The sequence below is a fragment of the Manacus candei genome, unplaced genomic scaffold (genome assembly GCF_025592945.1).
Source record: "Manacus candei isolate 608988 ecotype Guabito, Panama unplaced genomic scaffold, ASM2559294v1 h1tg000316l, whole genome shotgun sequence".
Lineage (NCBI taxonomy): Eukaryota > Metazoa > Chordata > Aves > Passeriformes > Pipridae > Manacus > Manacus candei.
Genome location: NW_026138364.1, coordinates 93,790 through 118,709, shown reverse-complemented (window position 1 = coordinate 118,709; position 24,920 = coordinate 93,790). Strand labels below are relative to the sequence as shown.

The window sequence follows — 24,920 nt, the reverse complement described above, 5'->3', positions numbered from 1 at the left end:
GACAGCGGGGACAGCGGGGACAGCGGGGACAGCGGGGTACGTCCCCAGCAGCGTCTCGGCCGCCTTCGTCACCTGCCCCCAACGAGACCGTGGCCAAGGAGATTGCCAGGTACGGCCGGGACATGGGGGGGCATTGGGGGACATTGAGGACATGGGGGACATGGGGGGGGACACGGGGGGGGACACGGGGGGGGACACGGGGGGGGACACTGGGGACATGGGGGGACATGGGGGACACGGGGGACATGGGGGGACACGGGGGGGACACTGGGGGGGGACATGGGGGGACATGGGGGGACACGGGGGACACGGGGGGGACACTGAGGGGGGACATGGGGGGACATGGGGGGACACGGGGGGACACTGGGGGGACATGGGGGGACATGGGGGGACAATGGGGGGACATTGGGGACATTGGGGGGACATTGGGGACATTGGGGACATTGGGGACATTGGGGGACATTGGGGACATTGGGGGGACATGGGGGGGACATGGGGGGGACATGGGGGGACACGGGGGGGACATGGGGGGACAATGGGGGGACATGGGGGGACACGGGGGGACAATGGGGGGACATGGGGGGACATGGGGGGGACACGGGGGGGACACGGAGGACACGGGGGGGACACGGGGGGGACATGGGGGGTCACGGGGGATACGGGGGGGACACGGGGGGACACGGGGGACAATGGGGGGGACACGGGGGGGACATGGGGGGACACGGGTGGGACATGGGGGGACACTGGGGGGACACGGGGGGGACAATGGGGGACATTGGGGACATGGGGGGACATGGGGGGGACACTGGGGGGACATGGGGGGACACGGGGGGGACACTGGGGGACATGGGGGGACACGGGGGGGACAATGGGGGGACACGGGGGGGACACGGGGGGACAATGGGGGGACACGGGGGGGACACGGGGGATGGCACTGGCTGTGTCACCTGGGGGGACAATGGGGACACGGGGGGGACACTGTCCTTATGTCACCTGGGGGGACATTGGGGGGTGGCACTGGGCTGGTGTCACCTGGGGGGACAATGGGGACATGGGGGGGACATTGGGGGACACAGGGGGTGACATTGGGCTGTGTCACCTGGGGGGACATTGGGGGACACGGGGGGGACACGAGGGGTGGCACTGTCCTTGTGTCACCTGGGGGGACAATGAGGACACGGGGGGGGTGGCACTGGGTGGTGGTGTCACCTGGGGGGACAGAGGTGACAAGAGAGGTGGCATTGTCTCGTATCACCTGAGGGTGACAATGGGGACACCTGGGGTGACACGGGGGGTGGCATTGTCCTGGTGTCACCAGGGGGGGACAGAGGGAGGTGACCCAGGGAGGTGACGCCGTCCCTTTGTCCCCAGGGCTCTGGTGACACAACGTTGGCCGCCTGTGTGAACATTGTCCCCGGGGTGACCTCGGTGTGAGTGGGGACAGGGGACACTGGGGGGACAGGGGGACATTGGGGGGCATTGGGGACATTGGGGACATTGGGGGGACATTGGGGGACATTGGGGGACATTGGGGGACATTGGGGGGCATTGGGGGGACATTGGGGGGACATTGGGGGGCATTGGGGGGACATTGGGGGGACATTGGGGACATTGGGGGACATTGGGGACATTGGGGGGGATTTGGGGACATTGGGGACATTGGGGGACATTGGGGGACATTGGGGGGACATTGGGGGGACATTGGGGGGACATTGGGGGACATTGGGGACATTGGGGACATTGGGGGGACATTGGGGGGACATTGGGGGGACATTGGGGGGACATTGGGGGCATTGGGGGGACATTGGGGGGACATTGGGGACATTGGGGGGACATTGGGGACATTGGGGGGGATTTGGGGACATTGGGGACATTGGGGGACATTGGGGGGACATTGGGGGACATTGGGGGGACATTGGGGGGACATTGGGGGACATTGGGGACATTGGGGACATTGGGGGGACATTGGGGGGACATTGGGGGGGTTTGGGGACATTGGGGGACATTGGGGACATTGGGGGGCCATTGGGGTGACAGGAGGTGACAGGAGGTGACAGGGGGTGACAGGGGGTGACATTGGGGTGACAGGGTGACAGGAGGTGACAGGGGGGGTGACAGGAGGTGACAGAGGGATATTGGGTGACGGGGGGGGTGACAGGGGGTGACAGGAGGTGACAGGAGGTGACAGGGGGTGACAGGGGGTGACATTGGGGTGACGGGGTGACAGGAGGTGACAGGGGGGATATTGGGGTGACGGGGGGGGTGACAGGGGGGTGACAGGAGGTGACAGGGGGTGACAGGGGGGGTGACAGGGGGGGTGACCGGAGGTGCCATCCGTGTCCCCTGTGCCAGGTACACGTGGCAGGGGAAGCTGGAGGAGGACAGGGAGGTCCTGCTGGTGAGTGCGGCCACCAACGTGGCCCCAAATGTCCCCAAGGTCCCCAGGGTGTCCCCAGGGTTTCCCCAGGGTGTCCCCAAAGTCCCCTTGGTGTCCCCAAGGTCCCCAGAGTGTCCCCAGAGTGTCCTGAGGGTCCCCAAGGTGTCCCCAGGGTGTCCCCAGGGTGTTCCCAGTGTCCCCAAAGTGTCCCCAGGGTGTCCTGAGGGTCCCCTTGGTGTCCCAGGGTGTCCCAAGGTCCCTTTGGTGTCCCCAGGGTGTCCCCAAGGTCCTCCTGATGTCCCCAAGCTGTCCCCAGGGTGTCCTGAGGGTCCCCTTGGAGTCCCCAGTGTCCTCAGGGAGTCCCCAGGGTGTCCCAAGGTCTCCTTGGTGTCCCCAGAGTGTCCCCAAGGTCCCCTTGGTGTCCCAGGGTGTTTTCAATGTCCCCAAGGTGTCCCCAGGTTGTCCCCAGGGTGTCCCCAATGTCCCCAAGGTGTCCCCAGGTTGTCCCCAAGGTGTCCCCAGGGTGTCCCCAGGGTGTCCCCAGTGGCCCCAAAGTGTCCCCAGGGTGTCCTGAGGGTCCCAAGGTGTCCCCAAGGTGTCCCCAGGGTGTCTCTGGGGTGTCCCCAATGTCCCCAAGGTGTCCCCAAGGTGTCCCCAGGGTGTCCCGAGGGTCCCCAAGGTGTCCTCAATGTCCCCTGGGTGTCACTGGGGTGTCCCCAAGATGTCCCCAGGCTGTTCCCAGTGTCCCCAGAGTGTCCTCAGGGTGTCCCCAGGTGTCCCCAATGTCCCCAAGGTGTCCCCAAGGTGTCCCCAGGGTGTCCCCAAGATGTCCTGAGGGTCCCCAGGGTGTCCCAATGTCCCCAGGATGTCCCCAAGGTCCTCAGGGTGTCCTCAGCATGTCCCCAAGGTGTCCCAATGTCCCCAAGGTGTCCCTAAGGTGTCCCCAGGGTGTCCTGAGGGTCCCCAGGGTGTCCCCAATGTCCCCAGGGTGTCTCTGGGGTGTCCCCAGGGTGTCCCCAGGGTGTCCCCAATGTCCCCAGGATGTCCCCAATGTCCCCAGGGTGTCCCCAGGGTGGCCCAGGGTGTCCTGAGGGTCCCCTTGGTGTCCCCAAGGTGTCCTCAATGTCCCCTGGGTGTCTCTGGGTGTCCCCAAATGTCCCCAATGTCCCCCCAAATGTCCCCTCAGATGATCAAGACCCGCAGCTCCCGAGTCCCGGCGCTGGCCCAGTTCATCCGGTGGGGATGGGGGGGGTTTGGGGGGATTTGGGGGGGTTTGGGGGGATTTGAGGGGGTTTGGGGGGATTTGAGGGGTTTGGGGGGAATTTGAGGGGGATTTGGGGGGATTTGAGGGGATTTGAGGGGGATTTGAGGAGGTTTGGGGGGATTTTAGGGGGTTTGGGGGGGATTTGAGGGGGTTTGGGGGAATTGGGGGGGATTTAAGGGGATTTGGGGGGGATTTGGGGGTTCGTGGGGAGATTTGGGGGGATTTGAGGGGATTTGGGGGGCTTGGAGGATTTGAGGGGGCTTGGGGGAATTGGGGGGATTTAAGGGGATTTGGGGGGATCTGAGTGGGGTTTGGGGGGTCTTGGGGGGATTTGAGGATGATTTGAGGGGAATTTGGGGGGTCCTGTGGAGTCAGAGACAGATTTGGGGGGGATTTGAGGGGGTTTGGGAGAATTGGGGGGGATTTAAGGGGATTTGGGGGATTTGGGGGGGATTTTGGGGAGGTTTTGGAGGGATTTGGGGGTTCGTGGGGGGGAGTTGGAGATTTGGGGGGGATTTGGGGGTTCGTGGGGGAGATTTGGGGGGATTTGAGGGGGATTTGGGGAGATTTTGGGGAGATGTGGGGGGGCTTGGGGGGATTTGAGGGGTTTGGGAGAATTTGGGGGGGGATTTAGGGGGATTTGGGGGGGATTTGAGAGGATTTTGGGGGTCCTGGGGAGTCAGAAACAGATTTAAGGGGTCCTGGGGGTGGTTGGGGAGGATTTGAGGAGGATTTGGGGGGTCCTGGGGGGTTGGGGGGGATTTAGGGGGGGATTTGAGGGGATTTGGGGAGTCTGAGGGATCAGGGAGAGATTTGGGGGGTCCTGGAGGGGATTTGGGGGGAGTTTGATGAATTTTGGGGGGTCTGGGGTGATTTTGGGGTCTCCCCAGATTTTGGGGGGGTTTTTGGGGGTCCCCCCTGATTTTGGGGTCCCCTCCTGACCCCCCCGTGCCCCCCCAGGTCCCACCACTCTTTCAATGACCCTGAGGGGCTCAGGGGGGGGTTCAGGGTCACCCTGAGGGGTTTGGGGTGTCCTGTGGGTTCTGGGGGGATTTTGGGGTCCCCCCGGATTTTGGGGGGGTTTTGGGGGTCTGGGGGGGTTTTTGGGGGTCCCCCCGGATTTCGGGGTCCCCCCCTGACCCCCCCGTGCCCCCCCCAGGTCCCACCACCCGTACGAGGTGCCCGAGGTGGTGGCGGTGCCGGTGGCTCAGGGGAACCCCCCGTACCTGCGCTGGGTGGGCGACGCCGTCCCCCCCTGAGACCCCTCCCCCCCCCCCCCCAAATTTGGCCACGCCCACCCCCGGGCCACGCCCAGCGAGGCCACGCCCAGCGAGGCCACGCCCACCCCCCCTTAAATCTCCTTTAAAACTCCAAAAATAAACATTTTCCACCCGAAATTTGGGGGTCTTGGGGGGAAAAACCCCAAAATATTTCGAAGGGGGGTTGGGAGGGGGTTCCCAAAATTAGAGGGGCGTGGTCAGTGTGGCCCCGCCCCCTTCTTGACCCCTCCCCCCCTCCTTAAAACCGCCTCTAAAATAGCAAAAATAAACATTTTTTGACCCAAAATTTGGTGTTTTGGGGTTGTTTTGGGGGGGGGGGACCCAAAAATTTTGGGGTGAGGGGGTTGGGAAGGGTCCCCAAAATTTTGGGGTGTGGTCAGGTGTGGCCCCGCCCCCTCTGAGACCCCTCCCCCTATAAATCTCCTTTAATAAATCTTCTCTAAAATGACCAAAATAAATATTTTCCACCCAAAATTTGGGGGGTTTGGGGGGCGGGAACCCCAAAATTTTTTAGGAAGGATTAAGGGGGGGTTGTTCCCAAAAATTGGGGCGGGGTCAGATGTGGCTCCGCCCCCTCTTGGCCCCGCCCCTGCTCCTCCTCCCCAAATAAATCTCCTCTTAAAACGACAAAAATCAACATTTTTCACCCCAAATTTCGGAATTTTTGAGACAAAACCCCCCAAATTTTTTTGAGAGGGGTCCCCAAAAATTTGGGGGGGCGGGGCCAGAGGTGGCTCCACCCCCTCCTTGACTCCTCCTCCCTTCTTAAAACCACGTCCTGAGTGACGTCACCGACGTCCCCGATGAGGTCACCGCTCTTCGATGATGTCATCGGTGTCCCCGGTGATGTCACCGGTGGCCCTGTGACGTCACCGCTCTCTGATGATGTCACGGGTGTCCCTGATGACGTCATCGCTGCCAGTGATGTCACCGGTGGCCCTGTGGTGTCATCGGTGTCCCCAACGACGTCACCGGTGCCTCGTGACCTCACTGAGGGCCCTGTGACATCACCGCTCTTTGATGATGTCATCAGCGTCCCTGGTGACGTCATGGGTGTCCCCAGTGACGTCATGGGTGTCCCCAGTGACGTCACGGCTCTGTGGTGACGTCACAGCTCTCTGGCGACGTCACCGCCGTCCCTCTGATGTCACAAGCCCTGGATGACGTCACTGATGATGTCACGGGTCCGCAAGGATGTCACCGGGCCCTGATGATGTCACCGCTGCCCCCTGTGACGTCACAGGCCCGTGGGCGGGTCACTGTTGTCCCCAGTGACGTCATCGCTGTCCCCGACGATGTCACCGATGTCCCCAATGACGTCACCCCTCCATGATGATGTCATCGCTCTCTGATGACGTCACCGCTTCCCTGATGACCTCACCGCCACCCCCGGTGACGTCATCGCTCCTGTGACGTCACCGCCGCCTCCTGTGACGTCACCGCTCCCCGATGACGTCACCGCCGCCCCCAGCGACGTCACCGCCCCCCGATGACGTCACCGCCCAGCCCGGTGATGTCACCACCCCCCCCCCAGTGTCACCTGAGGGTCCCCGATGTCTCCGAGGAGGGCGGAGCCAACGGCCTGGAGGTGGGACAGCAACGAGGCCAGAGCCACTGAGGGGACAGTGGGGACATTGGGGGGACATTGGGGGGACATTGGGGGACATTGGGGACATTGGGGACATTGGGGGGACATTGGGGGGACATTGGGGGAACATTGGGGACATTGGGGGGGATTTGGGGACATTGGGGACATTGGGGGGACATTGGGGGGGATTTGGGGACATTGGGGGACATTGGGGGACATTGGGGACATTGGGGGACATTGGGGGACATTGGGGGGACATTGGGGACATTGGGGGGACATTGGGGGGACATTGGGGACATTGGGGGGACATTGGGGGACATTGGGGACATTGGGGGGACATTGGGGACATTGGGGGGACATTGGGGGGACATTGGGGACATTGGGGGGACATTGGGGACATTGGGGGGACATTGGGGGGACATTGGGGACATTGGGGGGACATTGGGGGACATTGGGGGGACATTTGGGGACATTTGGGACACTCCCACCTCTGCCGGGGGGTGGCCCCGTCCCGTCCCTCGCTGGGGTGACCTGGGGGGGGGGGACACGGAGGTGACACAGGGACAGGGGCCACCCCCCGTGTCCCCAAAGTGCCCCCCCCGTGTCCCCAACCCCCCCCCCCGCCCTCACCTGCTGCGATGTCACCTCGGGGGTCACCGACCTGGGGACAGGGGATGGCCTGGTCACCTCAGTGTGTCCCCAATGTCCCCAAATCCCCCCAATGTCCCCCCAATGTCCCCCAATATCCTCCAATATCCCCAATATCCCCCCAATGTCCCCAATGTCCCCAAATCCCCCCAATGTCCCCCAATGTCCCCAATGTCCCCCCAATGTCCCCCAATGTCCCCCCAATGTCCCCCCAATGTCCCCCCAATGTCCCCCAATGTCCCCAATGTCCCCAATGTCCCCCCAATGTCCCCCCAATGTCCCCCCAATGTCCCCCAATGTCCCCAATGTCCCCCCAATGTCCCCCCAATGTCCCCCAATGTCCCCCCAATGTCCCCAATGTCTCCAATGTCCCCCCAATGTCCCCCCAATGTCCCCCAATGTCCCCAATGTCCCCCCAATGTCCCCCCAATGTCCCCAATGTCCCCAATGTCCCCAAATCCCCCCAAATCCCCCAATGTCCCCCCAAATCCCCCCAATGTCCCCCCAATGTCCCCCCAATGTCCCCCAATGTCCCCAATGTCCCCAAATCCCCCCAAATCCCCCAATGTCCCCCCAAATCCCCCCAATGTCCCCCCAATGTCCCCCCAATGTCCCCCCAAATCCCCCCAATGTCCCCCCAATGTCCCCCCAATGTCCCCCAATGTCCCCTCAATGTCCCCCCAATGTCCCCCCAAATCCCCCCAATGTCCCCCCAAATCCCCCCAATGTCCCCCCAGTGTCACTCACTTGTCCCTCGAGGTCCCCTCAGGGTCCCGGTGCCGCCGTGTCCGGCCCAGGGCCACCAACCCTGGGGACAAGGGACAGGGGGACACGTGGGGACAACCCCAAACTGTCCCCAAATGTCCCCAAACTGTCCCCAACTCCCCCAAAATTGTCCCCAAGTGTCCCCAAACTGTCCCCAACACTCCCCCAGGTGTCCCCAAGTATCACCAGATGTCCCCAAACTGTCCCCAAACTGTCCCCAACCCCCCAAGGTGTCCCCAAACTGTCCCCAAATGTCCCCAACACCCCCAAGGTGTCCCCAAAGTGCCCCCACCTGTCCCATGAATGTCCCCAGTGTGTCCCAAACTCTCCCCAAGTGTCCCCATAAATGTCCCCAACTCCCCCTAGGTGTCCCCAACTATCCCAAAGGTGTCCCCAAACTGTCCCCAAACTGTCCCCAACCCCTCCCAAACTGTCCCCAACTATCCCAAAGGTGTCCCCAAACTGTCCCCAGGTGTCCCCAACCCCCCCTAAACTGTCCCCACGGTGTCCCCAACCCCCCCCAACTGTCCCCAGGTGTCCCCAAACTGTCCCCAAGGTGTCCCCAACCCCCCCCAAAGTGTCCCCAGGTGTCCCCAGGTGCCCCCAAACTGTCCCCAACCCCCCCAAGGTGTCCCCAGGTGTCTCCAATCCCCCCCAAAGGTGTCCCCAACCCCCCCCAGAGGTGTCCCCAGGTGTCCCCAGGTGTCCCCAAAGGTGTCCCCAGGTGTCCCCAACCCCCCCAAACTGTCCCCAGGGTGTCCCCAACCCCCCCAAACTGTCCCCAACCGCCCCCAAACTGTCCCCCAGGTGTCCCCAGGTGTCTCCAATCCCCCCCAAAGGTGTTCCCAAAGGTGTCCCCAGGTGTCCCCAGGTGTCCCCTCACCGCTGAGCCGCTGCCCCGCCCTGCCCAGGCGGGAGCTCAGTGTCCCCAAGGCCCGGGTGGCCTCTGTCACCTTTGTCACCTGGGCCAGGGCCACGCCCACCGACCCCGACAGCCTGGGGGGGACAGGGACGGGGACCAGTTCATCCCAGTTCATCCCAGTATGTCCCAGTTCGTCCCAGTGCCATCCCAGTTCATCCCAGTCCATCCCACTGCCTCCCAGTCCACCCCAGTTCATCCCAGTTCATCCCAATGCCATCCCAGTTCATCCCAGTACCTCCCAGTACATCCCAGTCCATCCCAGTGCTATCCCAGTGCCATCCCAGTCCCTCCCAGTTCATCCCAGTTCCCTCCCAGTACATCCCAGTGCCATCACAGTTCATCCCAGTTCATCCCAGTACCTCCCAGTGCCATCCCAGTTCATCCCAGTCCATCCCAGTTCATCCCAGTTCCATCCCAGTCCATCCCAGTGCCATCCCAGTCCCTCCCAGTTCATCCCAGTCCCTCTCAGTTCATCCCAGTCCACCCCAGTCCATCCCAGTCCCTCCCAGTTCATCCCAGTCCCTCTCAGTTCATCCCAGTCCCTCCCAGTCCATCCCAGTCCCTCCCAGTTTGCTCCCAGTCCCTCCCAGTGCTCCCAGTACCTGCCCAGGGCCGTTCCCAGTTCCCGCAGTTTCTCCTCGGCCGCTTCCGCCCGGAGCCGCTGCCGGGAAACCTCCTGGGGACAAACGGCCCCAAAACGGCCCCAAATGGCCCCAAAATGACCCCAAATGGCCCCAAATTACCCCAAACGGCCCCAAAATGGCCCCAAATGGCCCCAAATGGCACCAAATGGCCCCAAATGGCACCAAAATGGCCCCAAATGGCACCAAAATGGCCCCAAATGGTCCCAAAATGGCCCCAAATGGCCCCAAATGGCCACAAAATGGCCCCAAAATGGCCCCAAATGGTCCCAAAATGGCACCAAATGGTCCCAAAATGGCCCCAAAATGGTCCCAAAATGGCCCCAAAATGGCCCCAAATGGCACCAAAATGGCCCCAAATGGCACCAAAATGGCACCAAAATGGCCCAAAATGACCCAAAATGGCCCCAAATGGCACCAAATTACCCCAAAATGACCCAAAATGGCCCCAAATGGCCCCAAATGGCACCAAATTACCCCAAAATGACCCAAAATGGCCCCAAATGGCCCCAAATGGCACCAAATTACCCCAAAATGGCCCAAAATGGCACCAAATGGCCCCAAATGGTCCCAAAATGGTCCCAAATTACCCCAAAATGGCACAAAATGGCCCCAAAAGGCACCAAACTGTTCCTAAATGGCCCCAAATGTCCCCAGGTGTGTCCCCTCACCTGTCCCAGGTGTGTCCCCAGGTGTGTCCCCAGGTGTGTCCCCAATGTCCCCAGGTGTGTCCCCTCACCTGTCTCAGGTGTGTCCCCAATGTCCCCAGGTGTGTCCCCAATGTCCCCAGGTGTCCCCTCACCTGTCCCAGGTGTCCCCAGTGTCCCCAGGTGTCCCCAATGTCCCCAGGTGTCCCCTCACCTGTCCCAGGTGTGTCCCAGGTGTCTCTTCACCTGTCCCAGGTGTCCCCAATGTCCCCCAGGTGTCCCCTCCCCTGTCCCAGGTGTCCCCAGGTGTGCCCCCTCACCTGTCCCAGGTGTCCCCAGGTGTGCCCCCTCACCTGTCCCAGGTGTCCCCAGGTGTGTCCCCTCCCCTGTCCCAGGTGTGTCCCCAGGTGTCCCCTCACCTGTCCCAGGTGTCCCCAGGTGTCCCCTCCCCTGTCCCAGGTGTGTCCCAGGTGTGTCCCCTCACCTGTCCCAGGTGTCCCCTCACCTGTCCCTCCTGGCACAGCCGCAGCTCCAGACTCGTCACCTGTCGGCTCCTGGCGGCCACCTGGGACAGGTGACACACAGGTGACCCCCAGGTGACCCCAGGTGACCCCCAGGGACCTCACCTGGGACAGGTGACACACAGGTGACCCCCAGGTGACCCCCAGGGACCTCACCTGGGACAGGTGACACACAGGTGACCCCCAGGTGACCCCCAGGGACCTCACCTGGGACAGGTGACCCCAAGTGACCCTCAGGTGACCCCCAGGGACCTCACCTGGGACAGGTGACCCCAAGTGACCCCCAGAGCCCCCCAAAGGGACACAGGTGACCCCCCACAGGTGTGTGGGGGTCTCACCTGCCCAGGTGTGTCTGGGAGGGTCTCACCTGTCCAGGTGTGTCTGGGGGGTCTCACCTGTCCAGATGTGTGGGGGTCTCACCTGTCCAGGTATGTGTGGGGGGGTCTCACCTGCCCAGGTGTGTCTGGGGGGGGTCTCACCTGCCCAGGTGTGTGTCTGGGGGGGTCTCACCTGTCCAGGTGTGTCTGGGAGGGTCTCACCTGCCCAGGTGTGTGTGGGGGTCTCACCTGTCCAGGTGTGTCTGGGGGGGTCTCACCTGTCCAGGTGTGTCTGGAGGGTCTCACCTGTCCAGGTGTGTCTGGGAGGGTCTCACCTGGGGGGTCTCACCTGCCCAGGTGTGTGGGGGTCTCACCTGGGGGGTCTCACCTGTCCAGGTGTGTGGGGGTCTCACCTGGGGGGTCTCACCTGTCCAGGTGTGTCTGGAGGGTCTCACCTGCCCAGGTGTGTCTGGGAGGGTCTCACCTGGGGGGTCTCACCTGCCCAGGTGTGTCTGGGAGGGTCTCACCTGTCCAGGTGTGTGTGTGGGGGGGTCTCACCTGTCCCGGTGTGTGGGGGTCTCACCTGTCCAGGTGTGTGTGTGGGAGGGTCTCACCTGCCCAGGTGTGTGTGTGGGGGTCTCACCTGTCCAGGTGTGTCTGGGGAGGGTCTCACCTGCCCAGGTGTGTCTGGGGGGGTCTCACCTGCCCAGGTGTGTCTGGAGGGTCTCACCTGTCCAGGTGTGTCTGGGGGGGTCTCACCTGTCCAGGTGTGTGTGTGGGGGGGTCTCACCTGTCCAGGTGTGTGGGGGTCTCACCTGTCCAGGTGTGTGTGTGTGAGGGTCTCACCTGTCCAGGTGTGTGTCTGGGGGGGTCTCACCTGTCCAGGTGTGTGTGTGGGAGGGTCTCACCTGTCCAGGTGTGTCTGGGGGGGTCTCACCTGTCCAGGTGTGTGTCTGGGGGGGTCTCACCTGTCCAGGTGTGTCTGGGGGGGGGTCTCACCTGTCCAGGTGTATGTGGGAGGGTCTCACCTGCCCAGGTGTGTCTGGGGGGGTCTCACCTGTCCAGGTGTGTGTCTTGGGGGGGGTCTCACCTGTCCAGGTGTGTGTCTGGGGGGGTCTCACCTGTCCAGGTGTGTCTGGGGGGGTCTCACCTGTCCAGGTGTGTCTGGGGGGTCTCACCTGTCCAGGTGTGTGGGGGGGTGTCTCACCTGTCCAGGTGTGTGTGGGAGGGTCTCACCTGTCCAGGTGTGTCTGGGGGGGTCTCACCTGTCCAGGTGTGTCTGGGGGGGGGTCTCACCTGTCCAGGTGTGCCCTCACCTGTTCCCGCAGCTCCTCCTCAGTTCCCTCCTGGGTCCTCACCTGCACCAGCAGCTCGAACACCTTCTGCCGCCAGCGCCTCACCTGGGCGGGGGGCGGGGCCTGCTGGGGGCAAAGACACACCTGAGACCCCCCAAAACTCACCTGAGACCCCAAAACTCACCTGAGACCCCCAAAATACACCTGAGACCCCAAAACTCACCTGAGACCCCCCAAAATACACCTGAGACCCCCAAAACTCACCTGAGACCCCCAAAATACACCTGAGACCCCCAAAACTCACCTGGGACCCCCCAAAACACACCTGGGACCCCCCAAAACTCACCTGGGATACCCCAAAACACACCTGGGGACCTCCAAATTTCCCCCCCCCAGGTGTCCCTGTCACCCCCAGGTGTGTCCCCAGGTGTCCCTGTCACCTGTCCACGGGTTCCCTGTCCCCCCCAGGTGTCCCCAGGTGTGTCCCCCTATCCCAGGTGTGTCCCAGGTGTGTCCCAGGTGTGTCACCCCCAGGTGTGTCCCAGGTGTGTCCCAGGTGTGTCACCCCCAGGTGTGTCCCAGGTGTGTCCCCAGGTGTGTCCCAGGTGTCCCCAGGTGTGTCCTCCCAGGTGTGTCCCCCTGTCCCAGGTGTATCCAGGTGTGCCCAGGTGTCCCAGGTGTCCCCCAGGTGTCCCCCAGGTGTGTCCCCAGCTGTCCCAGGTGTCCCCAGGTGTGTCCCAGGTGTCCCAGGTGCCCCCAGGTGTGTCCAGGTCTATCCCAGGTGTGTCCCAGCTGTGTCCCCAGGTGTCCCCAGATGTGTCCCAGATGTCCCCAGCTGTCCCAGTTGTCCCCAGGTGTGTCCCCCCCAGCTGTGTCCCCCCCAGGTGTCCCCAGCTGTCCCAGGTGTGTCCCAGGTGTGTCCCAGGTGTGTCCCAGGTGTGTCCCAGGTGTGTCCCAGGTGTCCCCAGGTGTGTCCCAGGTGTGTCCCAGGTGTGTCCCAGGTGTGTCCAGGTGTATCCAGGTGTGTCCCAGGTGTCCCCAGGTGTGTCCCAGGTGTCCCAGGTGTGTCCCAGGTGTCCCAGGTGTGTCCCCTGTCCCAGGTGTCCCCCCCAGGTGTCCCAGGTGTCCCCACCTGTGGCTCCTGCAGGCTCAGGATCTGTCCCAGGGCGCTGAGCCGGGCCCGGAGCTGCACCTGGGGGGGAACTGGGAGGTAACTGGGAGCACTGGGAGGGAACTGGGAGGTTACTGGGAGCACTGGGAGGGAACTGGGAGGAACTGGGAGGGAACTGGGAGGGAACTGGGAGCACTGGGAGGTTACTGGGAGGGAACTGGGAGGGAAATGGGAGCACTGGGAGGTTACTGGGGGGTTACTGGGAGGTAACTGGGAGCACTGGGGGGTTACTGGGAGGTAACTGGGAGCACTGGGAGGTAACTGGGAGGTAACTGGGAGCACTGGGAGGGAACTGGGAGGTTACTGGGAGGGAACTGGGAGCACTGGGAGGTTACTGGGAGGGAACTGGGAGGGAAATGGGAGCACTGGGAGGTTACTGGGAGGGAACTGGGAGGGAACTGGGAGCACTGGGGGGATACTGGGAGCACTGGGAGGTAATTGGGAGGTTACTGGGAGGTTACTGGGAGGGAACTGGGAGCACTGGGAGGGTACTGGTAGCACTGGGAATTAACTGGGAGCACTGGGGGGTTACTGGGAGGTAACTGGGAGCACTGGGAGGTAACTGGGAGGTAACTGGGAGCACTGGGAGGGAACTGGGAGGTAACTGGGAGCACTGGGAGGTTACTGGGAGGTTACTGGGAGGTAACTGGGAGCACTGGGAGGTTACTGGGAGGTTACTGGGAGGTAACTGGGGGGTAACTGGGAGCACTGGGAGGTAACTGGGGGGTTACTGGGAGGGAACTGGGAGGTAACTGGGAGCACTGGGAGCACTGGGATCACTCACCTCCTCCGAGGGCGGCTCCACCCCCTTGTCTTGGCCCCGCCCCTTCCTGGACTCAAGCTCCGCCCCCAGGGCTCGGTCCCGCCCCTTCTCTGCTGCAAGCTCCGCCTCCAGAGCCTGGACACGCCCCCTCAGGGCCTCAAGCTCCGCCTCCAAGGCTTGGCCCCGCCCCTTCTCTGCCTCAAGCTCCGCCCCCAGCGCTTGGACACGCCCCCTTTCAGCTTCCAGCTCCGCCCCCAGGGCTTTGCTCCGCCCCCTTTCTGCTTCAAGCTCCGCCTCCAAGGCTTGGCCCCGCCTCTTCTCGGCCTCAAGCTCCGCCCCCAGGGACCTGTAAAGGGCACTGGGGTTACTGGAAGCACTGGGAGGGAACTGGGGGGTAACTGGGAGCACTGGGAGGGAACTGGGAGGTCACTGGGAGCACTGGGAGGTCACTGGGAGGGAACTCGGAGGTAACTGGGAGCACTGGGAGGTCACTGGGAGGTAACTGGGAGCACTGGGAGGTCACTGGGAGGTTACTGGGAGCACTGGGAGGTCACTGGGAGGTTACTGGGAGGTAACTGGGAGGTTACTGGGAGGTAACTGGGAGGTTACTGGGAGGTAACTGGGAGGTAACTGGGAGCACTGGGAGCCATAAGGGGGTTACTGGGAGCACTGGGAGGTAACTGGGAGGGAACTGGGAGGTAACTGGGAGGTTACTGGGAGCACTGGGAGCCCTCACCTGGGGCGGAGCATGAAGTGGGAGGGGGGGACGAGACCCCCCAGACTGGGAGGGGGCAACTGGTTAAACTGGGAGTTACTGGGAGGGGGCAACTGGTTAAACTGGGAGTTACTGGGAGGGGGTAACTGGGTGAACTGGGCATTACTGGGAGGAGCCAACTGGGTGAACTGGGAGTTACTGGGAGGGGGTAACTGGTTAAACTGGGTGTTACTGGGAGGGGGTAACTGGTTAAACTGGGAGTTACTGGGAGGGGGTAACTGGGTGAACTGCGTTACTGGGAGCACTGGGAGGGCCCCGGGGGTCCGGGCGCTGCTGGGCCATCGTCACCTGAGGGGGGGGAAATTCCCAGTAAGAACCAGTATGGACCAGTATACCCTGTCCCCAGTCCCAGTAACCCTGTTCCTGTCCCCGTACCCCCCAGTAAGTCCCAGTAACCCCTATGACCTGTCCCAGTACCCCCCAGTAAGCCCCAGTAACCCCTATGACCTGTCCCAGTACCTCCCAGTAAGTCCCAGTAACCCCTATGACCTGTCCCAGTACCTCCCAGTAACTCCCAGTAACCCCTATGACCTGTCCCAGTACCTCCCAGTAACTCCCAGTACCCCAATCCCCAGTCCCAGTAACTCCCAGTATCCCTTTTCCCCACTCCCAGTAACTCCCAGTAACCCCTATCCCCACTCCCAGTAACCCCCAGTAACCTCCATCCCCCATCCCAGTAACTCCCAGTAACCCCATCACCACTCCCAGTTGCTCCCAGTTCCCCTCCCCACCATCCCAGTCCCTCCCAGTTACCTCCCAGTTAATCCCAGTTCCCCTCCTCACGTTCCCAGTCCCTCCCAGTTCCTCCCAGTACCTCCCAGTTACCTTCTCCACGTTCCCAGTCCCTCCCAGTTGCTCCCAGTCCCTCCCAGTTAATCCCAGTTCCCCCTCCTCACCTTCCCAGTTACCTCCCAGTCCCTCCCAGTCGCTCCCAGTACCTCCCAGTTCCCTTCTCCACGCTCCCAGTCCCTCCCAGTTGCTCCCAGTCGCTCCCAGTTCCCCCTCCCCACGTTCCCAGTTGCTCCCAGTCGTTCCCAGTTACATCCCAGTCCCTCCCAGTCGTTCCCAGTTACCTCCCAGTCCCCCCCAGTCGCTCCCAGTCGCTCCCAGTTCCCTCCCAGTCGCTCCCAGTTCCCTCCCAGTCGTTCCCAGTTACCTCCCAGTCCCCCCCAGTCGCTCCCAGTCGTTCCCAGTTACCTCCCAGTCCCCCCCAGTCGCTCCCAGTCGTTCCCAGTTACCTCCCAGCCCCCCCCAGTCGCTCCCAGTTCCCCGCGCGGTGCACGCCGGGAAGGCGCCTCTCCCGCCGCTCTCCCGCGCGCGCGGCGCAGCCAATCAGCGCCCGGGGGACCTGCCAAAGCCCCGCCCCTCTCCAGCGCTCTGACCAACCAGCGGCGGCGCTGCCCAAGTCCCGCCTCCCCGCCAGCCAATGGGAGGCCGCGACTTGGGGGCGGCGGGCGGTGCCGAGAGTGAGGGGATGGCCCCGCCCCCTCGGTGGGGATGGACCAATCAGAGCTCGGGGGCGGGGCCTGGAGGGGTGAGGGGGGTCCCCAAAGCCCCCCCCGACCCCCCCAAGTGGGTCCCGTTGTCCCCAGGGGGGTTCCGGGTGACCCCAAACTCCCCCCACGACACCCCAGAGGCGCCGCCCCCCCCATCCCGTCCCGCTTTGTCACCGGTTCTCCTCAATCCCGCCGAGAAAACGTTTTTATTTCACACATTTTTACTCTTTTTGCCCGTTTTTCCGCGTGGGGCGCCCGTTGCCGTGGCAACCGCCCAGGCCCGTCCCTACGGCAACGCTTGTCCCGCCCCCGCCGCGCCGTCATTGGCTGCTGCGCTGCGGTTCTCGAGCGCTGATTGGCTCAGAGGTGACAGCGGGCGGCTCCAGGACCCAGCGGGGCTCGTTGTCATGGCGACCAGGCCCGCGCGCTCCCATGGCAACGCTTGTCCCGCCCCCGCCGCGCTGCCATTGGCTGCTGCGCTGAGCTGCGCGGGCGCTGATTGGCTGAATTGGGAACCGGGACCAAACCAGTAACGGGGCTGAACTGGGAACTGGGGGGAACTGGGAGCGACCCCAAACCAGTAACGGGGCTGAACTGGGAACTGGGGGGAACTGGGAGCGACCCCAAACCAGTAATGGGGCTGAACTGGGACCAGAGCCCTGAACTGGGACCAGAGCCCTGAACTGGGACCAGAGCCTTAAACTGGGACCAGAACCTTAAACTGGGACCAGAGCCTTAAACTGGGACCAGAGCCCTGAACTGGGACCAGAACCTTGAACTGGGACCAGAAGGTTGAACTGGGATCAGAGCCCTGAACTGGGACCAGAGCCCTGAACTGGGACCAGAGCCCTGAACTGGGACCAGAAGGTTGAACTGGGACCAGAGCCCTGAACTGGGATCAGAGCTCTGAACTGGGACCAGAACCTTAAACTGGGACCAGAACCTTAAACTGGGACCAGAACCTTAAACTGGGACCAGAACCTTGAACTGGGACCAGAACCTTGAACTGGGACCAGAACCTTAAACTGGGACCAGAGCCCTGAACTGGGACCAGAGCCTGAAACTGGGACCAGAACCTTGAACTGGGACCAGAGCCCTGAACTGGGACCAGAGCCCCAAACTAGTCCCAGATCCTAAAACTGGTTCCAGATCCTAAAACTGGTTCCAGATCCTTAAACAGGGCTCCGAACTGGTCCCAGCACCCCACACCTGCTCCATACTAGTCCATACTGGGCTCAGTCCCAGTCCCAGCACCCTCCCGGCTGCTGCCAGACTGGGCTGAACTGGGACCAGAGCCCTGAACTGGGACCAGAGCCCCGAACTGGGACCAGAGCCCTGAACTGGTCCCAGATCCTAAAACTGGTCCCCAGTCATTAAACTGGTCCCAGCACCCCACACCAGTTCCATACTGGTCCATACTGGGCTCAGTCCCAGTCCCAGCACCCCCCCGGCCGTTGCACGGCCGCCGGGCAGAGCGGGCGGTGCCAAACTGGTCCCAGTGCCCCAAACTGGTCCATACTGGGCTCAGTCCCAGTCCCAGCGCCCCCCCGGCCACCGTGCGGCCGCCGGGCAGAGCGGGCGGTGCCAAACCGGTCCCAGTGCCCTGAACTGGTCCATACTGGTTGAACTGGGCTCAGTCCCAGTCCCAGCACCCCCCCGGCCACCGCGGGGCCGCGGCGGCCGCCGGGCAGAGCGGGCGGTGCTTGGCGAGGCCGGAGCGGAGGCGGAAGGTCCGGCCGCAGCCCTGGCAGGCGCCGCGGGCGCCGTCGTGGGTCTTCATGTGCTCGGTGAGGTGGTGCTTGAGCTTGAAGCGCTTGTGGCAGGCGCCGCAGGCGAAGGGCCGCAGGCTCAGCGTCAGCAGGATGTGCCGGTCGCGCTTGGGCCGGACGGCGAAGCGCTTCCCGCAGGCGCAGCCGAAGCGCTTCCCGTCGGCCGGCGCCGGGCCCAGCTTCACCGGGGCGTGGAGGCCGCGGCCGCGCCCCGGCAGCTCGTTGCCGTGCAGGTCCACCGGCGTCCAGCCGCCGGGCGGCCGGAGGAGCGCCGCGCCCAGCCGGTTGGGTTGGCCAACGGCGGCGTCATCGGCGTCGGGCGGCTCTCGCTTGATGGACGAGGCGTCGGGCGGGTCTTCGTCGTCCTCCTCGTCCTCCTTGAGGCAGATCTGCAGGATCTCCCCGGCGGGGCCCGGAGACGGCGCCTTGTGCTCCTCGGCCTCCTCCACGCGGGGCCGGGGGGGATCCGCCTCGGCCGCCGGGGTGGCCCACGAGGAGGAGGAGGAGGAGGAAGGGCCATAGGGGGCGCGGGTGGAGGCGTCTCCGTCGTGGATGATCCCATCTCCATCATGGACGATCCCAACTCCATCATGGACGATCCCAACTCCATCATGGGCGGTCCCATCTCCACCGTGGACGATCCCAACTCCATTGTGGATGGTCCCATCTTCATCCTGGACGATCCCAACTCCGTCATAGACAGTCCCAACTCCACCGTGGATGGTCCCAACTCTGTCATAGACAGTCCCAACTCCATCCTGGATGATCCCAGCTCCATCCTGGACGATCCCAACTCCATCCTGGACGATCCCGTCGCCACCACACACGATCCCAACTCCGCCGCGGACGGTCCCGTTTCCCTCAAGGATGGTCCCATCGCCACCATGGACGGTCCCAGCCCCCCCGCGGGCGCTCCCCTCCCCACCGCGGCCGGTCCACGAGGAGGAGGAGAAGGAGGAAGAGGAGGACGGCCCTTCGCCGCCGCGCTTGACGCGGGAGGAGCCGCCGCGGCCGCGGCCGACGCGCGGCGACACGTCCCGACCGCGGACGGTCCACGAGGCCACCGAGGAAGCCCCGTCCCCGCCACGGGTGACACCAGGAGACCCCTCGAGACGACGGACCGACCCCTCGAGAGCGTGGCTGGAGGCGTCTCCACCGGGGGCAGCCCATGACCAGGAAGACCCTTCGTGACCGGGGATGGTCCGTGACGGCGACGACGACCAGGAAGACCCTTCGTGGCCACGGCTGATGGACAACGATGACGATGAAGACCCTTCATGGCCACGGTTGACGCGCGACGGCGACGACGGCGACAAAGACCCTTCGTGGCCACGGTTGACGCGTGACGATGGCGGTGAAGACCTCTCATGACCATGGACAGTCTGTGATGGTGATGATGACCAGGAAGACCCTTCGTGGCCACGGCTGGCGCGCGCCGACGTCGGCGAAGACCCTTTGTGGCCGCGGGCGGTCCGTGACGGCGACGGCGACGACGAAGACCCTTCACGCCCACGGACGGTCCCCTCCCCACCGCGGCCGCCCCACGGCAGCGAAGCCCCCCCGCCCTCCACCTGGCGCAGGACCTGGGAGCAGCGATCCACCACGTGCCACATCTGGAGCCCGCTGGCCACCAGCAGGTGCCCCGGCAGCGCCTCCGCCGCCACCGTCAGGCGGCCGCCGTAGATGAGCTGCAGGAGCCCCTCGAAGGCGCCGGCGTCGATGGCGGGCGGCAGCGCCAGCCGCCCCCCGGCCTGCAGCAGCAGCTTGTCGTGGAAGAAGGGCGAGGCGGCCGCCAGGACGCTCTTGTGGGCGGGGAAGACGCGGCCGCCCACGTGGACGGAGACGTCGCAGAACTTCCCCTCCAGGCGCAGGCGGTTGAGCGAGTCCAGCAGGGCGGCCGCGTGCCGCGGGAACGAGATCTGCACCCGGCCCGGCGCCATCCGCCCGCGGGGACGCGCCCGGCGCCAGCTGACCCCGCGGGTGCCCGGCTGACTCCTGGGTTGACCAGTTGACCCTTGGGTTGACCAGTTGCCCCCTTGGGTGCCCGGTTGACTCCTGGGTTGACCAGTTGACCCTTGGGTTGACCAGTTGCCCCCTTGGGTGCCCGGTTGACTCCTGGGTTGACCAGTTGACCCTTGGGTTGACCAGTTGCCTCCTTGGGTGCCCGGTTGACTCCTGGGTTGACCAGTTGACCCTTGGGTTGACCAGTTGACCCCTTGGATTGACCTGTTGCCCAATAAATGTCCTACTGACCCCTAGATTGACCACTTGACCCTTGGGTTGACCAGTTGACCCATAGATTGACCAGTTGATCCCTTGGGTGCCCACTTGCCCCTCAGGTGCCCAGCTGACCCCTGGATTGACCTCTTGACTCATGGGTTGACCTGTTGACCCTTTGGTGCCCACTTGCCCCCTTGGATGCCCAGTTGCCTCCTTGGGTGCCCAGCTGACCCTTGGTTTGACCAGTTGCCCCCTTGGGTGCCCAGTTGACCCTTGGCTTCACCAATTGCCCCCTTGGATGCCCAGTTGCCTCCTTGGGTGCCCAGTTGCCCCCTTGGTTGACCAGTTGACCCCTTGGATTGACCTGTTGCCCAATAAACGTCCTACTGACCCCTAGATTGACCACTTGACCCTTGGGTTGACCAGTTGACCCCGTGGCTTGACCACTTGACCCTTAGGTTGACCAGTTGACCCTTGGGTTGACCAGTTGATCCCTTTGGTGCCCACTTGCCCCCTTGGGTGCCTGGTTGACCCCCTGGATTGACCTCTTGACTCATGGGTTGACCTGTTGACCCTTTGGTGCCCACTTGCCCCTTTGGGTGCCCAGTTGACCTTGGGTGCCCAGCTGACCCTTGGCTTGACCAGTTGCCCCCTTGGGTGCCTAGTTTACCCTTGGATGCCCAGCTGCCCCCTCGGATGCCCAGTTGCCTCCTTGGGTGCCCACTTGACCCTTGGGTGCCCAGTTGACCCTTGGGTGCCCAGTTGACCCTTGGGTGCCCAGTTGCCTCCTTGGGTGCCCACTTGACCCTTGGGTGCCCAGTTGACCCTTGGGTTGACCAGTTGATCCCTTTGGTGCCCACTTGCCCCCTTGGGTGCCTGGTTGACCCCCTGGATTGACCTCTTGACTCCTGGCTTGACCTGTTGACCCTTTGGTGCCCACTTGCCCCTTTAGGTGCCCAGTTGCCCCTTTGGGTGCCCACTGACCCTTCCAGGACCCACCCAGGACCCTCTGGGATCCCTCAAATCCCACCCAGGACCCTCCAGGACCCCCCAAATCCCACCCAGGACCCCCCAAATCCCCCCCAGGACCTTCCAGGACCCCCCAAATCCCACCCCGGGACCTTCCAGGACCCCCCAAATCCCACCCAGGACCCCCCAAATCCCCCCAGGAACCTCCAGGACCCCCCAAATCCCACCCAGAACCCCCTCGGACCCCCTAAACCCCTCCAGGATCCCCCAAACCCCTCCAGGACCACCCTGGGACCCTCCAGGACCCCCCAACCACCACCCTGGACCCCCCAAACCCCCACCAGGACCCTCCAAACCCCACCAGGACCCTCCAGGATCCCCCAAACCCCCCACGGACCCCCAAATCCCCCCCAGGACCTTCCAGGACCCCCCAAATCCCACCAGGACCCCCCAAATCCCCCCCAGACCTTCCAGGACCCCCCAGATCCCACCCAGGACCCCCCCGGACTCCCCAACCCCCCCCAAGCCCCCCAAACCCCACCCAGGACCCTACAGGACCCCCCGACCGCCCCCTGGACCCCCCAAATCCCACCCAGGACCCCCCATATCCCACCCAAGACCTTCCAGAACCCCCCAAATCCCACCCAGAACCTTCCAGGACCCCCCAAATCCCACCCGGAACCTTCCAGGACCCCCCAAATCCCACCCGGAACCTTCCAGGACCCCCCAAATCCCCCCCAGGACCTTCCAGGACCCCCCAAATCCCAGCCAGGACCTTCCAGGACCCCCCAAATCCCACCCAGGACCTTCCAGGACCCCCCAAATCCCACCCAGGACCCCCCAAATCCCCCCCAGACCTTCCAGGACCCCCCAAATCCCAGCCAGGACCCCCCAAATCCCACCCAGGACCTTCCAGGACCCCCCAAATCCCACCCAGGACCTTCCAGGACCCCCCAAATCCCCCCCAGGACCTTCCAGGACCCCCCAAATCCCACCCAGGACCTTCCAGGACCTCCCAAATCCCACCCAGGACCCCCCAAATCCCCCCCAGGACCTTCCAGGACCCCCCAAATCCCCCCCAGGACCTTCCAGGACCCCCCAAATCCCCCCCAGGACCTTCCAGGACCCCCCAAATCCCACCCGGGACCCCCCAAATCCCCCCCAGGACCTTCCAGGACCCCCCAAATCCCCCCCAGGACCTTCCAGGACCCCCCAAATCCCACCCGGGACCCCCCAAATCCCCCCCAGGACCTTCCAGGACCCCCCAAATCCCACCCAGGACCTTCCAGGACCCCCCAAATCCCACCCAGGACCCCCCAAATCCCCCCCAGGACCTTCCAGGACCCCCCAAATCCCCCCCAGGACCTTCCAGGACCCCCCAAATCCCACCCAGGACTCCCCAAATCCCACCCGGAACCTTCCAGGACCCCCCAAATCCCACCCGGAACCTTCCAGGACCCCCCAAATCCCCCCCAGGACCTTCCAGGACCCCCCAAATCCCAGCCAGGACCTTCCAGGACCCCCCAAATCCCACCCAGAACCTTCCAGGACCCCCCAAATCCCACCCAGGACCCCCCAAATCCCCCCCAGACCTTCCAGGACCCCCCAAATCCCAGCCAGGACCCCCCAAATCCCACCCAGGACCTTCCAGGACCCCCCAAATCCCACCCAGGACCTTCCAGGACCCCCCAAATCCCAGCCAGGACCCCCCAAATCCCACCCAGGACCTTCCAGGACTCCCCAAATCCCACCCAGGACCTTCCAGGACCCCCCAAATCCCACCCAGGACCTTCCAGGACCCCCCAAATCCCACCCAGGACCTTCCAGGACCCCCCAAATCCCACCCAGGACCCCCCAAATCCCCCCCAGGACCTTCCAGGACCCCCCAAATCCCCCCCAGGACCTTCCAGGACCCCCCAAATCCCCCCCAGGACCTTCCAGGACCCCCCAAATCCCACCCGGGACCCCCCAAATCCCCCCCAGGACCTTCCAGGACCCCCCAAATCCCCCCCCGGGCCCCCCCCCCGCTCACCCCCGGTCCCGCTCCGAGCGGTGACGTCACATCCGGGGAAAGACCCCGTCCCTTCCGGGAGTGACGTCACCCACAAAGCCACGCCCCCTCCCCGCCTTCTGTTCCCCCCTCCCAGTATAGCCCAGTATGGGGGTACTGGGACATACTGGGACATACTGGGAGGAACTGGGACATACTGGGACATACTGGGACATACTGGGACACACTGGGAGGAACTGGGACATACTGGGACACACTGGGACATACTGGGACACACTGGGACATACTGGGACATACTGGGACACACTGGGACATACTGGGAGCCACTGGGACATACTGGGAGGAACTGGGACATACTGGGACACACTGGGACATACTGGGACATACTGGGACATACTGGGAGCCACTGGGACATACTGGGAGGAACTGGGACATACTGGGACACACTGGGACATACTGGGACATACTGGGATACACTGGGACACACTGGGACATACTGGGACATACTGGGACATACTGGGACATACTGGGAGCCACTGGGACATACTGGGAGGAACTGGGACATACTGGGACACACTGGGACATACTGGGACATACTGGGACATACTGGGACGCACTGGGACATACTGGGACACACTGGGACGCACTGGGACACACTGGGACATACTGGGACATACTGGGACACACTGGGACATACTGGGAGGAACTGGGACATACTGGGGCATACTGGGACACACTGGGACATACTGGGACATACTGGGACATACTGGGACATACTGGGGCATACTGGGACACACTGGGACATACTGGGACATACTGGGAGCCACTGGGACATACTGGGACATACTGGGACATACTGGGAGCCACTGGGACATACTGGGAGGAACTGGGACATACTGGGACACACTGGGACACACTGGGACATACTGGGACATACTGGGACATACTGGGAGGAACTGGGACATACTGGGACACACTGGGACATACTGGGGCATACTGGGACACACTGGGACATACTGGGACACACTGGGACACACTGGGACATACTGGGACATACTGGGACATACTGGGAGGAACTGGGACATACTGGGGCATACTGGGACATACTGGGGCATACTGGGACATACTGGGAGGAACTGGGACACACTGGGACACACTGGGACATACTGGGACATACTGGGAGGAACTGGGACATACTGGGACACACTGGGACACACTGGGACATACTGGGAGGAACTGGGACTCCTCCCAGTCCCCCCCATCTCTGCGCAGGGCGCCCCCTGGCGGCTCGGAGGACCCAATGGGGGGCCCCCAATTTGCCGCTTCCCCCCCAAATTCAGGGCCTGGGTGGGATTTGGGGGGCCCGGGGGAGGTTTTGGGGCGTCCCGGGGGGTCTTGAGGGGTTCGGGGGGGTCCTGGGTGGGATTTGGGGTGTCCTGGGGGGTCCTGGGTGGGATTTGGGGGGACTTTGGGGGGTCCTG

At 63.5% G+C, this 24,920-nt stretch overlaps 2 protein-coding genes across 35 annotated transcripts; both read right to left on the bottom strand.

The window, feature by feature from the left end:
- Positions 1-5,546: 5,546 nt before the first annotated feature.
- LOC127465129 (cingulin-like) lies at positions 5,547-16,280 on the bottom strand. Its single transcript, XM_051775628.1, has 14 exons — positions 16,213-16,280; positions 15,206-15,262; positions 14,936-15,075; positions 14,221-14,545; positions 13,398-13,457; positions 12,287-12,391; positions 10,638-10,697; positions 9,447-9,520; positions 8,806-8,918; positions 7,905-7,965; positions 7,140-7,170; positions 6,998-7,040; positions 6,462-6,535; positions 5,547-6,128 (listed from the first exon to the last, which is right to left on the bottom strand). Exons 2-14 carry the CDS (start codon positions 15,254-15,256, stop codon positions 6,069-6,071), a joined length of 1,197 nt encoding a protein of 398 aa, XP_051631588.1. The 5' UTR covers positions 15,257-15,262; positions 16,213-16,280; the 3' UTR covers positions 5,547-6,068.
- Positions 16,281-16,801: 521 nt separating this feature from the next.
- LOC127465127 (zinc finger and BTB domain-containing protein 9-like) lies at positions 16,802-23,506 on the bottom strand. Of its 34 annotated transcripts, none has more exons than XM_051775625.1 (5): positions 23,461-23,506; positions 20,348-20,465; positions 17,869-20,227; positions 17,395-17,679; positions 16,802-17,242 (listed from the first exon to the last, which is right to left on the bottom strand). In XM_051775625.1, the coding sequence occupies exon 3, from the start codon at positions 20,177-20,179 to the stop codon at positions 18,104-18,106; it is 2,076 nt and encodes a 691-aa protein (XP_051631585.1). In that variant the 5' UTR covers positions 20,180-20,227; positions 20,348-20,465; positions 23,461-23,506; the 3' UTR covers positions 16,802-17,242; positions 17,395-17,679; positions 17,869-18,103. The 34 variants fall into 34 exon arrangements, with proteins under 34 accessions (XP_051631585.1, XP_051631563.1, XP_051631564.1 ...); XM_051775603.1 differs by lacking the exon at positions 23,461-23,506 and adding an exon at positions 20,904-21,050 and having other exon boundaries at positions 17,395-17,451; positions 17,547-17,641; positions 17,850-20,465; XM_051775604.1 differs by lacking the exon at positions 23,461-23,506 and adding an exon at positions 20,904-21,050 and having other exon boundaries at positions 16,802-17,071; positions 17,123-17,242; positions 17,869-20,465.
- Between the last annotated feature and the right edge of the window lie 1,414 nt (positions 23,507-24,920).